This window comes from Giraffa tippelskirchi, chromosome 2 (assembly GCF_054371585.1).
Source record: "Giraffa tippelskirchi isolate mGirTip1 chromosome 2, T2T-mGirTip1v1.2.pri, whole genome shotgun sequence".
Lineage (NCBI taxonomy): Eukaryota > Metazoa > Chordata > Mammalia > Artiodactyla > Giraffidae > Giraffa > Giraffa tippelskirchi.
The window spans coordinates 141,558,205-141,572,406 of NC_137276.1; the positions used below are offsets into that span (position 1 = coordinate 141,558,205).

At 35.5% G+C, this 14,202-nt stretch overlaps 1 protein-coding gene and 1 non-coding gene across 2 annotated transcripts in view; both read left to right on the top strand.

Annotated features, from left to right (window-relative positions):
* ECT2 (epithelial cell transforming 2) overlaps nucleotides 1-14,202 on the top strand; it is a 59,489-nt gene that overhangs the window by 27,633 nt on the left and 17,654 nt on the right. Inside the window, 6 exon segments of the mRNA XM_081570955.1 lie at nucleotides 4,480-4,548; nucleotides 5,692-5,802; nucleotides 6,695-6,791; nucleotides 10,286-10,367; nucleotides 12,813-12,891; nucleotides 13,273-13,392. Coding sequence (XP_081427081.1) covers nucleotides 4,480-4,548; nucleotides 5,692-5,802; nucleotides 6,695-6,791; nucleotides 10,286-10,367; nucleotides 12,813-12,891; nucleotides 13,273-13,392 — 558 coding nt within the window.
* TRNAW-CCA (transfer RNA tryptophan (anticodon CCA)) lies at nucleotides 6,178-6,249 on the top strand. The gene has a single exon. It is a non-coding gene; the product is annotated as a tRNA-Trp (tRNA).

Consider the following 14,202-nt stretch of genomic DNA (forward strand, 5'->3'; position numbering starts at 1 on the left):
TATACTACTGAAAGTAAATTTTTTCCCTTTTGACTTTTCTCAATCTGCAGAGTATAGGATGTGAAGTGAAGTGAAGTGAAGTGAAAATCGCTCAGTTGTGTCCGACTTTTTGCGACCCCATGGGCTATACAGTCCATGGAATTCTCCACGCCAGAATACTGGAGTGGGTAGCCTTTCCCTTCTCCAGGGGATCTTCCCAACCCAGGTATCTAACCCAGGTTTCCCTCATTGCAGGCGGATTCTTTACCAGCTGAGCCACAAGGGAAGCCCAGAGTATAGGATAATGGTTCTTAAATTATTTGGTTTCAGGATCCCTTTTCATTCTTAAAAAATGATTGAGGGACTTGTGTTTATGTGGGTTTTATTTATTCGTATTAATTGTTGTTAAAATTGAAACAGAAAGTTTAAAAATACTTTTAAAGATGCTTCAGTTTTTTAACAGTTTCATTGAAGTACATTTTACATCTTTAAACTCAACCTTTTTTAAAATATATGATTCAGTGATTTTAATAAGTCACCAAATTATGCAGCCGTCACCATATCCATTTTAGAACATCTTCATCTTCCCCACTAAGATCCTTCATGCCCATTCCTAACCCTGGTCCAGGCAACCACTAATCTACTTTCTGTCTTACAAATTTGCCTTTTCTAGACATCCCATATAAACGTAAATATATAATAGGTAGTGTCTTATGTCTGGCTTCTTTAACTTAGTATATTTTTGAATTTCATCTGTGATGTAGCATGTTAGTAGTTTGTTCCTTTATGTGGCCAGATAATAGTCCATTATAAGGATATGCTGCATTTCTTTATCCATTCACCAGTTGATAGAAATTTAGGTTGTTTCCAGTTTTTGGCAGTTATGAATCATGCTGATATGAACATTGTCTGCAAATCTTTGTTTGGGTGTGTTTTCATTCTCTTCCATAGATACATAGGAGTAGAATTGCTGGGTTATATTGGCAGTCTTCATTTAAAATTTTTGAGAAACTATCAGGCTTTTACATCATTTTATATTCTTAATAGTAATGTATCAGCATTGAAATTTCTTTCCATTCTTGCCAGTACTTATACATTTTCTTTTATAACCATTCTAGGATATAAAATGATTTTATTTGCATTTCCCTAATGATCCCCTGGAGAAGGAAATGGCAACCCACTCCAGTACTCTTGCCTGGAAAATTCCATGGACTGAGGAGCCTGGCTACAGTCCATGGAGTCGCAAAGAGTTGGACACGACTGAGCGGCTTCACTTTAATGATTAATGAGTCGAGCGTCTTTTCATCTGCTTATTTTTCATTTGTATATTATCTTTGTGAAATGTATGCTTAGATGTGGTGCCCATTTTTTTGGTTGGGTTGTGTGTTGGCTTACCAAGTTGTAAGGGTTCTCTATAAATTCTTGGTACAAGTCCTTTATCAGCTGTGTGTTTTGCAGATATTTCCTCCCAACCTGTTTTGCTTATTTCATTTTTTTAATGGTGTCTTTTGAAGTTCCAAAATTTTTAATTTTAATGAAGTCCGGTTTATCCATTTTTTAAAATGTAATGTGCTTTTGGTGTTATATCTAAGAAATTTTTGCCCAACCCAAGATTTTGAAGATTTTCTCCTATGTTTTCTTCTAGAAGTTGTATTGTTTTAGCTCTTACCATTAGATCTATAACTTATCTTGAGTTCATTTTTGGCTAAGGTCAAGGTTTAAAGATCATCTTTTTGTGTGTGGATATACAATATTAAGAAGAGGTGGCAAGAATGCACAAAATTATACAAAAGAAATCTTCATGACCCAGATAACCATGATGCTGTGATCACTCACCTAGAGCCAGACATCTGGAATGCAAAGTCAAGTGGGCCTTAGGAAGCATCACTACGAACAAAGCTAGTGGAGGTGATGGAATTCCAGTTGAGCTATTTCAGATCCTAAAAGATGATGCTGTGAAAGTGCTGCACTCAATATGCCAGCAAATATGGAAAACTCAGCAGTGGCCACAGGACTGGAAAAGGTCAGTTTCATTCCAATCCCAAAGAAAGGCAATGCCAAAGCATGTTCAAACTACCACCCACTTGTACTCATCTAACATGCTAGCAAAGTAATGCTCAAAATTCTCCAAGCAAGGCTTCAATGGTATGGGAACAGAGAACTTGCAGATGTTCAAGCTGGGTTTAAAAAAGGCAGAGGAACCAGAGATCAAATTGCCAACATCTGTTGGATCATTGAAAAAGCAAGAGAGTTCCAGAAAAATATCTATTTCTGCTTTATTGACTACGCTAAAGCCTTTGACTATGAGGATCACAATAAATTGTGGAAAATTCTTAAAGAGATGGGACTACCAGACCACCTGACCTGCCTCCTGAGAAATCCGTATGCAGGTCAGGAAGCAACAGTTAGAACCAGATATGGAACAGCGGACTGGTTCCAAATTGGGAAGGAGTACATCAAGGCTGTATATTGTCACCCTGCTTATTTAACTTATATGTGGAGTATATCAAGAGAAATGCTGGGCCGGATGAAGCACAAGCTGGAATCAAGATTGCCAGGAGAAATATCAATAACCTCAGATATGCAGATGACACCATCCTAATGGCAGAAAGCGAAGAGGAACGAAAGAGCTTCTTGAAAGTGAAAGAGGAGAATGAAAAAGCTGGCTTAAAACTCAGCATTCAGAAAACTAAGATCATGGTATCCTGTGCCACCACTTATGGCAACTAGATAGGAAACAATGGAAACAGTGACAGACTTTATTTTCTTGGGCTCCAAAATCACTGTAGATGGTGACTGCAGCCATGAAATTAAAAGATGCTTGCTCTTTCGAAGAAAAGCGATGACAAACCTAGACAGCATATTAAATAGCAGAGACATTACTTAGCCAACAAAGGTCTATCTAGTTGAAGCTATGTTTTTTCCAGTAGTCATGTATGGATGTGAGAGTTGGATGTGAGAAAGCCGAGTGCCAAAGAATTGATGCTTTTAAACCGTGGTGTTGGAGAAGACTCTTGAGAGTCCCTTGGACTGCAAGGAGACCCAACCAGTCCATCCTAAAGGAAATCAGTCCTGGGTGTTCATTGGAGGGACTGATGCTGAAGCTGAAACTCCAATACTTTGGCCACCTGATGTAAAGAACTGACTCATTGGAAAAGACCCTGATGCTTGGAAAGATTGAAGGCGGGAGGAGTAAGGGATGACAGAGAATGAGATGGTTTGTATGGCATCACCAACTCGAACGACATGAGTTTGAGCAAGCTCCAGGAATTGGTGATGGACAGGGAGGCCTGGTGTGCTACCGTCCATGGGGTCACAAAGAGTTGGACACGACTGAGTAACTCAACTGAACTGAACTGAACTCATGCACTTTTAAAAATATACGTTAATAATAATGACTCCTTATGTGGTAGCATAAATAACATGTTCTTTTTGAAAAATAACTAATTTCCAAAACAGAAACAGTGAAGAGTGATGTTGATTTGTTTTGCTTTTTTTTAATCTGACTTAATAGAAAACTTGTTTCTCCTGTCTACTTCTTAATTCATTCCATTGCAGTATCATACATCATGTCGCCTCCATATGACTCTGTTGTATCCTTATGAGAGAATCAAGGAGTCAAATAATGCCTTCATATTGTAATGAAAATAGTTTAATCTTATGGTTCCCACTAAAAAATGAGTTGGGAGAGCGTCTGCGTGTAACAGTTTGAGAACCTCTTGTATAAGTTTATTGATTAATTTCTACTTTAAAGTTACTTCTAGAATTTCAGTTAGTCATTTCTTGCCATCTCATTTTATCATCTGGTTTTATTATCTTAGAAAGCTTTTAAATGTCTTCTAAATTTTTACAAATAAGTAGTATTTTAGGATGATGATTGAGAAATTTTACCGGCCAGGAATTAGCAGACTATGGTCAATGGACCAAATCCAGCCAGTTTACCATTTTGATAAAGTTTTGCTTACTTTGGAAAGAGAGTTTTATTGATACACAGCCACTCACAATTATTTACATATTGTTTATGGTTCCATTCTACAAAGACAGAATTGAGGACTTGTGACAGAAACCATATGGCCTGCAAGCCTTAAAATATTTACCATTTGGCCCTTTAAGTAACATTTGCTGACCTCTATTATAGATAACAGTTTCTAATGGCTGATGCTTCAGCAGGCAAGATCAAAAGTGCTTTTCTATAATTAATTAATTCTTTAATTAGTGAACCAATCAGCTGTGTAGTTAAATTAATTATACTTCCACATCATACTGGGAAATTAGATTTAGTCTTATTGATTTGACATTCTTTATGTTTTCTTACTTATTTTTCAAAGGATATTTTTCTTGTAGTCAAAAATTTAATTTCTTATTAAGAAAGAATGTTATTGTTATACATGCCAAATTAAGGTACTCTGTAAAATATGTCTTTCAAATGAATATTCAAATTTTAAGAGATGCCAGAGTGCTTGTCAGAATCACTTATTGTCTCATTTTGTGTTTTTTCAGGATGATCTTGAAGACCTTATTGTTAATTGGGATGAGAGCAAAAGCATTGGTGATATCTTTCTTAAATATGTAAGTATTTTATTTCTTTTTTCAAGTATTCAGATTAAAGTATCATCTCATCAAGAAACGGTAGGGAATGAAAGTTACCTGTTTAAATGTGAGAACTTTTTAAAAACTTAGGCATTGTTGTGTTTGTAAAATATTTTGAGAATGTTCTTGTCTTCTGAAACATGCCTTCTATATACAATCCAACACTTTCTTGATAGCTCATCTTTAATACTAACTGTTGTATTACAGTCATTTTACCATATATCATGTTATTTACCCATCATAAACAGCCGTAGATCAATGATTTTTTAAAGTTTTCTATAATTGAGTTTTATTTTTTTCTTTCCTTAGTTTATGGCACTTTTTACTGTTTTTGTGTCTGCATAAAACCTTCCAATGAACTGTTTCTTCTCTAAGAACATAGGTTAAGTTTACTAAATATATTAGTTTTGAATGAGGTGCCATAAATAGAATTTATAAATTTTCTTCAATCTCTGGATATGATTCAGTCCAACCAGATAAGTTTCAGTGCCTTGGATTCTTGCCCATTTACTTTTGATTTCTAAGGTCTCCTAACTTCAATCCTTACCATATAGCCATTAGATGTTCTTTCTGGTTGACTGAGAATTTCAAATATGCAAATTATAGTCCCAGATCTTTTTGGTACCTGTTGGTCTCAATTTGTCAAAACATTTTCCTTGTACTTCAAAATTGCCCAGTACAGTTGATCTTTTAATGTTGTTTGGATCCTTCAAAAGATAATAGCATGTTCTTGGGTTCTTCATAGATCAACTATAATTGCTACTATATTCTAAATTAATAGAAGTTTTAAAACTTTGTCATGTTTATCAATACAATAAGCTTATATTGAAGTTCAACAAAAGTATATCAACTTTTGTTTGTTTCTGAGTGTTTATTTGCTTTTCAGGTTTTAGGCTCTGTGTGACAATTGATGTATTTTCTTTAGCAATTAACTCACTAGTTAGTGAGAAGTTTATGAAATAAACTTCCTGTATTTACCTTGAGAAGAAATGTATTTTGAACTTTTCTTTTGTTTCTGGTATGTCAGATTTTGACTACTGGTTATTCAACTTTAAGTTTCATTGACTAAGGGTAACAGCCATCACAAATTAATGGGTTTTGGTTTTTTTTGTTTGTTACTAGTCCAAAGATTTGGTGAAAATCTATCCTCCCTTTGTGAACTTCTTTGAAATGAGCAAGGAAACTGTTATTAAATGTGAAAAACAGAAACCAAGATTTCATGCTTTTCTGAAGGTAATGTATATTTCTTTCAAATAAAAATCAGAGAATGATTTTCTGAAGGAATTTATTAAAATTAAATTTTAATAGTAAAGATGTATTTTTTAGTAAAGATTCATCCATGTCAGAACACCTTAATGTTATGTGTTAAGTTTAGTTTTACTTGAAAGTGGCAGTGATGTTTAGCATCACAAGGTTTGATATGCCACAAGCAGCATCCAAGAGGCAGCTAAGTGAATATGAATGTTGTGTGTGTGTGTGTTTTAAGTTATGAATGTTCTAGTTCTCAAACACTTCTAAAAATTTTTCAATGATATTTTGCTTTGCTTTTAATGATTTTCTTATTGGTGGCTCACTTTGTTTATCCAAATGGTATTAGCATAATGGACTTCCCTGGTGGCTCAGAGGTTAAAGCGTCTGCCTCCAAAGCGGGAGACCCGGGTTCGATCCCTGGGTCGGGAAGATCCCCTGGAGAAGGAAATGGCAAACCACTCCAGTATTCTTGCCTGGAGAATCCCATGGACGGAGGAGCCTGGTAGGCTACAGTCCATGGGGTCGCAAAGAGTCGGACACGACTGAGCGACTCCCCCCCCCATTAGCATAATTAATATTTTTAATTTTTTTCTTTTTGAATGATGTAGATTTAAGAAAAACTGAAACAAAATGTATAAGAGTGCTTAGAGGAACTCATTCTCTGTTTAAGGTGTTAATCCTTGGCTTGCCAGGAGGCTACTTCAGGCCTTGGGGGATTACTGAACCACAATAATCTGCCCGAGAACAACTACCACCCAACTTCTCCCATTCTTACCAGGGCACAAATGATGAGGTGTAATCTGATAAATGTAATGTATAGTAATCTTTGCAGAAAACGTTCCAAATAAGTTTTGAATAAATTAATTCTTTTCAGATAAACCAAGCTAAGCCAGAATGTGGACGGCAAAGCCTTGTTGAACTTCTCATCCGACCAGTACAGAGGTTACCCAGCGTTGCATTACTTTTAAATGGTACTTGTCTGATCTCTTTCCAGACAATTTTGGATGTTTTTATGTAATTGTTTTGTTCTAAAAAATTGGCAAAATTTCTCATTTTCAAAGTGCTCTTAGGTTTCAGTTTTAAAGTTTGTATCTTTTATGTAGAAAATATCTTTATGAATAATCTGAATAATCACTGGTGCTACAAAAATTCACTGTGGCCTAGAAATGCTTTATTTGTTGTGAAATCAGTTTTACTGACTAGTATTGAACTTTCTGCCTCTCTCCTAAAAATCTTCTTATATTTCATGGTATGTCACTAATTCCTTAACAGTTTATATCCACATAAAATTCACCCACAGAATCGTAAGATGCGAGATGATTACGATGTCTGAAGTTATTTAGTCTTTTTCTGACTCTTAGTAAAATTCTTTATGCTTGATCTTATGCTTTCTTTTCCTTATAGTGTGCAAAACACTCTTGAAACATCCATCCATTTATTCTAAAACTTATAGATTTCAATGAAAAGGACATCTATAGCAGAGTGAATTTTTGTGAATAAATTATACCTGCATGAAAAGAAAGGTGTATTTATATGCTTTTATATTTACCTGGTATGGACCTAACAGAAGCAGAAGATATTAAGAAGAGGTGGCAAGAATACACAGAAGAACTGTACAAAAAAGATCTTCACGACACAGATAATCACGATGGTGTGATCACTCACCTAGAGCCAGACATCCTGGAATGTGAAGTCAAGTGGGCCTTAGAAAGCATCACTATGAACAAAGCTAGTGGAGGTGATGGAATTCCAGTTGAGCTATTTCAAATCCTCAAAGGTGATGCTGTGAAAGTGCTGCACTCGATATGCCAGCAAATTTGGAAAACTCAGCAGTGGTCACAGGACTGGAAGAGGTCAGTCTTCGTTCCAATCCCAAAGAAAGGCAATGCCAAAGAATGCTCAAACTACCGCACAATTGCACTCATCTCACATGCTAGTAAAGTAATGCTCAAAATTCTCCAAGCCAGGCTTCAGCAATACGTGAACCGTGAACTTCCAGATGTTCAAGCTGGTTTTAGAAAAGGCAGAGGAACCAGAGATCAAATTGCCAATATCCGCTGGATCATCGAAAAAGCAAGAGAGTTCCAGAAAAACATCTATTTCTGCTTTATTGACTATGCCAAAGCCTTTGACTGTGTGGATCACAATGAACTGTGGAAAATTCTGAAAGAGATGGGAATACCAGATCATCTGACCTGTCTCTTGAGAAACCTGTATGCAGGTCAGGAAGCAACAGTTAGAACTGGACATGGAACAACAGACTGGTTCCAAATAGGAAAAGGAGTACGTCAAGGCTGTATATTGTCACCCTGCTTATTTAACTTATATGCAGAGTACGCAGAGTACATCATGAGAAACGCTGGGCTGGAAGAAACACAAGCTGGAATCAAGATTGCCGGGAGAAATATCAATAACCTCAGATATGCGGATGATACCACCCTTATGGCAGAAAGTGAAGAAGAACTAACGAGCCTCTTGATGAAGGTGAAGGAGGAAAGTGAAAAAGTTGGCTTAAAGCTCAACGTTCAGAAAACTAAGATCATGGCATCTGGTCCCATCACTCCATGGGAAATAGATGGGGAAACAGTGGAAACAGTGTCAGACTTTACTTTTTTGGGCTCCAGAATCACTGCTGATGGTGACTGCAGCCATGAAATTAAAAGACGCTTACTACTTGGAAGGAAGGTTATGGCCAACCTAGATAGCATGTTTAAAAGCAGAGACATTACTTTGCCAACAAAATTCCATCTAGTCAAGACTATGGTTTTTCCAGTGGTCATGTATGGATGTGAGAGTTGGACGGTGAAGAAAGCTGAGCACCGCAGAATTGATGCTTTTGAACTGTGGTGTTGGAGAAGACTCTTGAGAGTTTCTTGGACTGCAAGGAGATCCAATCAATCCATCCTAAAAGAGATCAATCCTGGGTGTTCATTGGAAGGTCTGATGTTGAAGCTGAAGCTCCAATACTTTGGCCACCTCATGCGAAGGGTTGACTCATTGGAAAAGACCCTAATGCTGGGTAGGATTGGGGGCAGGAGGAGAAGGGGACGACAGAGGATGAGATGGTTGGATGGCATCACCGACTCGATGAACATGGGTTTGGGTAGACTCTGGGAGTTCGTGATGGACAGAGAGGCCTGGCATGCTGCAATTCATGGGGTCGCAAAGAGTCAGACACGACTGAGCGACTGAACTGAACTGATATTTACCTGACTAAAGTAGTGAATAGAACAGTGTCAGTTTTTATATTTTTAAATTTAAATTTTATACTTTTAAATATAAGTATGAGAACTAAATTGCATAAAACGGAATAAGTGTAACAAAGCATTTTGGCCTCCAGACCTTAACTACAATAGTGTGTGTAGCAGTTAAGGAGGCTAAGTTTGTGACTCTTTTTATCTATTATTGTCTCTGAAATATATTGGTTAAACTATGAATTGTGGTAGTAACTACAAAAATTGGTAATTTTTATTCTCTTTGAGGTTATCTAATATAGTTTAGAATTACTAGCATATAAAATGATTTCCACAGTCTAAAAACTATTCTGTTTTAGATTATAAGAAAAATATATGAATTTGCAACTTTTTAACTTTACAGGCTATTTCTTTTCTTATTTATCTTCATTATTGTTTTATTAAGTACTTATAGGAATCCATCAAATGTTGTCATGACTAAAATGAACTTGATTTCTAAGCCTTTCTAATATTATTCCACTTAAGAGATTGGGTGGGGGGGGGGAGAGATAGGGAACCATTGGGTAGAACATTATAAGCAACTTGGGTAAGAAGAGTCAAAGTCTAAGCACCTCATTAAACCTATAAACTAAACAAAACCTTCTCTTCACACCAGCTGCTCTCTGTGATGGAGCCATGGGCCCCACTATGAAATATAGCATGTATAGCGACTTCTTAGTTAATTGAGGATCATGAATTCAGAGAGAGTTTGAAGAATTTAGGAGTCATCAAACTTTACTAGAAGGGAGTTGAAATAGTGAAAGAAAATCTGGTACATATTCTGAAAATGTATTCAATGAAAAAATGTGGAAACTTATTTAATACATTTAAGAAGAGAGCTCTTAAGGGCACTCAGATGCTCAATCGTGACCAACTCTTTGCAAACCTGTGGACTGTAGCCCACCAGGCTCCTTTGTCCATGGCATTCTCCCAGCAAGAATATTGGAGTGGGGTGCCATTTCCTCCTCCAGGGGATCTTCCTGACCCAGGGATTGAACCCATATCTCTTAATGTTTCTTGTATTGGCAAGTGGATTGTTTACCACTAGCACCACCTGGGAAACTCGTTCTTAAAGGAACAGTGTATAAAAACCTTTTTTTAAAAGGAAAAGTTAGATACTATTTTTTTGAATTAACCCGTGTCTGTCACGTTGGACAGCATTTTTAAGTCATAGTTGGAAAACTGTTGAATTTCTTTTAATCATAGAGAAAATATTTGATAAAATATTACAGATCTTAAGAAGCACACATCTGAAGAAAATCCTGACAAAAGCACTCTAGAAAAAGCTATTGAATCACTAAAGGAAGTAATGACGTAAGTACATTATTGCAGTTTTTTTGTTATTCCTTAGATGTACAGTGGAATTGTTGGAACAATTAGAATCATAAACAGAAAAAGATCAATAAAAAAATTCTGTAAAATAGTATCTAAATTATTTTTAGTAGTGTAGTCACATATTAAAATGTTAGAAATATTGTTAAAATATAATTAATCAAAAACATACTTGTGAACGTATACTATTATGTAGAGGGTAACAGTGGTTTAGAAATTTGAAAATGTTATAAATGCACCAATAGACATTTTCTTCATATATTTCCAGTCTTAGCTTGTTTTTGTCTTTGTATTCTTATTAACTACCCAAATGGAACTTGGGAATTTGACCATGATGAAATGAAAAGGTTAATACATTTTTCACATTAGCTTTGACTTTTTTTTCTTGCTTTGAATTCTGTGGACTTAAATTGGTAGGGTTTGTTGGAGATGTGTTCAAAGTACAAACTCAATGAAATTCACTAGGGGAAATTGATTATTAAACTTAAGCTGCTTACTGTAGGTCTAACTTGGAGACAACATTGATCAGAAATGATTTTTTCTGACTAATATGATCCAGAATTAAAAGCTCTATTGCTGTTAATTGTTTTGCTTCCTGAAGGATGAGGATATAGCACCTTTTTGAACTTTACATATAAGCATATTCAGTCGATACAATTAAATAGCTTCTGAGATTCCATGAGGTGCTTCTGTATGATACAGAGTTTCTTTTTTAGAGAAAAAAAATGTTCTAAAACCTAGCACCTGGATTCTTGATTTGACTGCACTAGCTTAGTTGCTGCACGCAAGCTTAATCTAGTTGCAGAGAGCAGGGGCTACTCTTTGCTGCAGCGTGCCGGCTCCTCATTGCGGCGGCTTCTCTTGTTGGCTCTAGGCATGCAGGCTTCAGTAGTTTCAGTGTGTGGGCTTAGCAGTTGCGGTGCCCAGGCTTAGTTGCTTCTCAGCATGCGGATTCTTCCCAGAACAGGGATCAAACCTGTGGTCCCTGTATTGGCAGGCAGATCCTCAACCACGGCCTCCATGGAAGTCCTGAAATAGAGTTTCTTAAAATACTTGTAAGGAGCTCCTAGATAGAAACTACCAGCTCTAGTGAAAGAGTCCAGCAGTAGAATAATGCTCAAATTAATGCATATGAGCTTCTGTTGCTACTGAAAGCATTATGCATATTTTGGTTTTTGCTTATGCTTGTATTTTATATGTTGATCAGTCAACCGTCATGCTTTTGGTTTGTTATTTTGGGATCAGGATAGTAGTGTTTTTCAACACTTTGTGGTTTAACATACACATTCTTTATTTACCTTAATCCTTTCTACAAACTGTGAATTATGCAGTGTTAGCATGTTTTCGTAAAAGAAAGACGATTTTAATTTTGTTGATTTTTTTATGTTATTTTATAGTCTCTAGTTCATAGCCTTTGATTTCCTTTTTCCTGCATGCTTTAGATTTAGCTTGCTCTCCCCCCCTCCCCCCCAGTGTCTTAAAGTAGAAGATTTGGATATTGATTTGAGCTTATTTTTTTAATTGTTTACTTTTATAGCTGTAAATTTCCCTTTAAACACTAGTCATGTTCTTGGTTTTTGTTTTTACCTGAAACTATTTTCTGATTTCCCTTGTGATTACACCTTGACTTATTGGTTGTTCAGGAGTTTGTTGTTTAATTACAACATATTTATGAATTTTCACAGTTACCTTTTGATACTACTTTTCTGATTTTGCTTCACCATTTATAGAAAATATACTTTGTATTATTTCAATCATTTAAACTTCCTGAGGTTTACTTTATGGCTTAACCTGGTGAAGATACCATGTATACTTGAGAAGAATATATTGTGCTCTTATTGGATATTTTCATTATTTTACTTTTAGTCTATTTATGTCTTTGATGTAAAATGTATCTTTGTAGATAGGATATAATTAGGCTTGCATTGTTTGAGATATTGACTTGAGGTGACTTGAAAAACTTCCTTCTTTATACTTTGCTGGGGTTTTTTTTAGTTGTTTCAGGCAAAATATATACTTTTCCTCTTACTCCATCTTGTGTGAAAGCAATAGTCTAAATTTTTATTTCAGTGAAATGATTAGCATATGATTTGGGAATGATTTGCATAAAACCTTACCTGAATTTAGAACTTCTGAACCTGCAGTTTACACCAGTGTAATGTATTTTAGGAAGTGTGTAATGAATATAGTTTAAAGAGATAGAGAGAGAATATAGTAAGGAATAAAGCAAAACTTACTTTTCTGAAGAATTTTATGAAAATTTTTTTAATGTAGTGGGATACTTTTAGGGAATATATTAACTGATACGGTTATCAAAATTAAGATATATTCACATGGATGGATTTTTTTGTGTGTGTGTGACTCAAGATGTGTATATGTACAATTTCTATGGTCTGTTGTTTTAAAAATAACTTTATTAATTTTCAGCCATATTAATGAGGATAAGAGAAAAACAGAAGCTCAAAAGCAAATTTTCGATGTTGTTTATGAAGTAGATGGATGTCCAGTAAGTATTCATTTTTGATTATTGTCGACTTATTTTCTTTCTGTTATAGTTTACCCTTGAACTACTGGGAGTTAAGGGCACCAACCTCCTGCCCAGAGCAGTAGAAAATCTGCATGTAACTTTATAGTTGGCACTCTGTTTCTGTGCTTCTGTATTCATGGATTCAACCAATCACAGATCACGTAATACTATAGTACTTATTTACTAAAAAAAAAAATGGTATAAGTGGACTAGTGCAGCTCAAACTTGCGTTGTTCAAGGTCAGCTGTATTTAGATTCTGCCAGTTATAATATAAACAATCTTGGCACAACTTTCTTTTTAATTATAACTTAAAAAAATTATTTACCATGAAGTAATCTTTTATTAATGTTTTCATTCAGGCTAATCTTTTATCTTCTCACCGAAGCTTAGTTCAGCGAGTTGAAACAATTTCTCTAGGTGAGCACCCCTGTGACAGAGGAGAACACGTAACTCTTTTCCTCTTCAATGACTGCCTGGAGGTAAAGTTGTCCTTAATACAGTGTAATAACACTGCTGTTTTGTATGAGTTCATTGAATCTTTAAAACTAAGCTTTGATTGAAACAATAAGTTTTAATTAAATTAATTGATTAAAGAAGTTTAAAGTAAAGTGAACTTTAATTACTTTTTTGATGAGACCAATTGTTGCTTTAATGCTATTAATTGAATGCTTTTAGGAGAAGACCTAATATTAAGAAGTATGATAATTTTTCATAACTTCAAATCCATGTCAAAATGAAAATTTAGTTTATTTCCATGAAAATAAATGCCTAGATCAAGAATTTTAGGAACTTCTTGTGTGTATGTATATTTCTTCAAGATTTACAAAATAATTATGACTTCTTTTTAAAATTAAGTACATTTTCCCAGCAGAGAAATCCATATTTTGTTGAAGAAGGACATAACTTGATTATTTAATATAATGAATTATAATCCCCTGCTGATGAAACTATAGCCACCAGGCTCCCCGTCCATAGAATTCTCCAGGCAAGAATACTGGAGTGGGTAACCATTCCGTTCTTCAGGGGATCTTCCCAACCCAGGGATCGAACCCAGGTCTTTATTCTCTTTAATCCTTGGAGAGTTGTGGCTTACTTTAAATTTTTTTATTTTACTTCCCCTTCATTTTTGTGATGTCTTCTACAACTGGCTCGTTAACTTACCTTCCACTTTAATTCGTGCCATTGGCCATTCCTTGTAGCCTCCAAGTCGGTAATTTCATAGCTTGGCCTCTCGCTTCCTTCATCCTTCCTGAATTCACTTTTTTTTGTCTACTCTCTCTTAGTCTCCA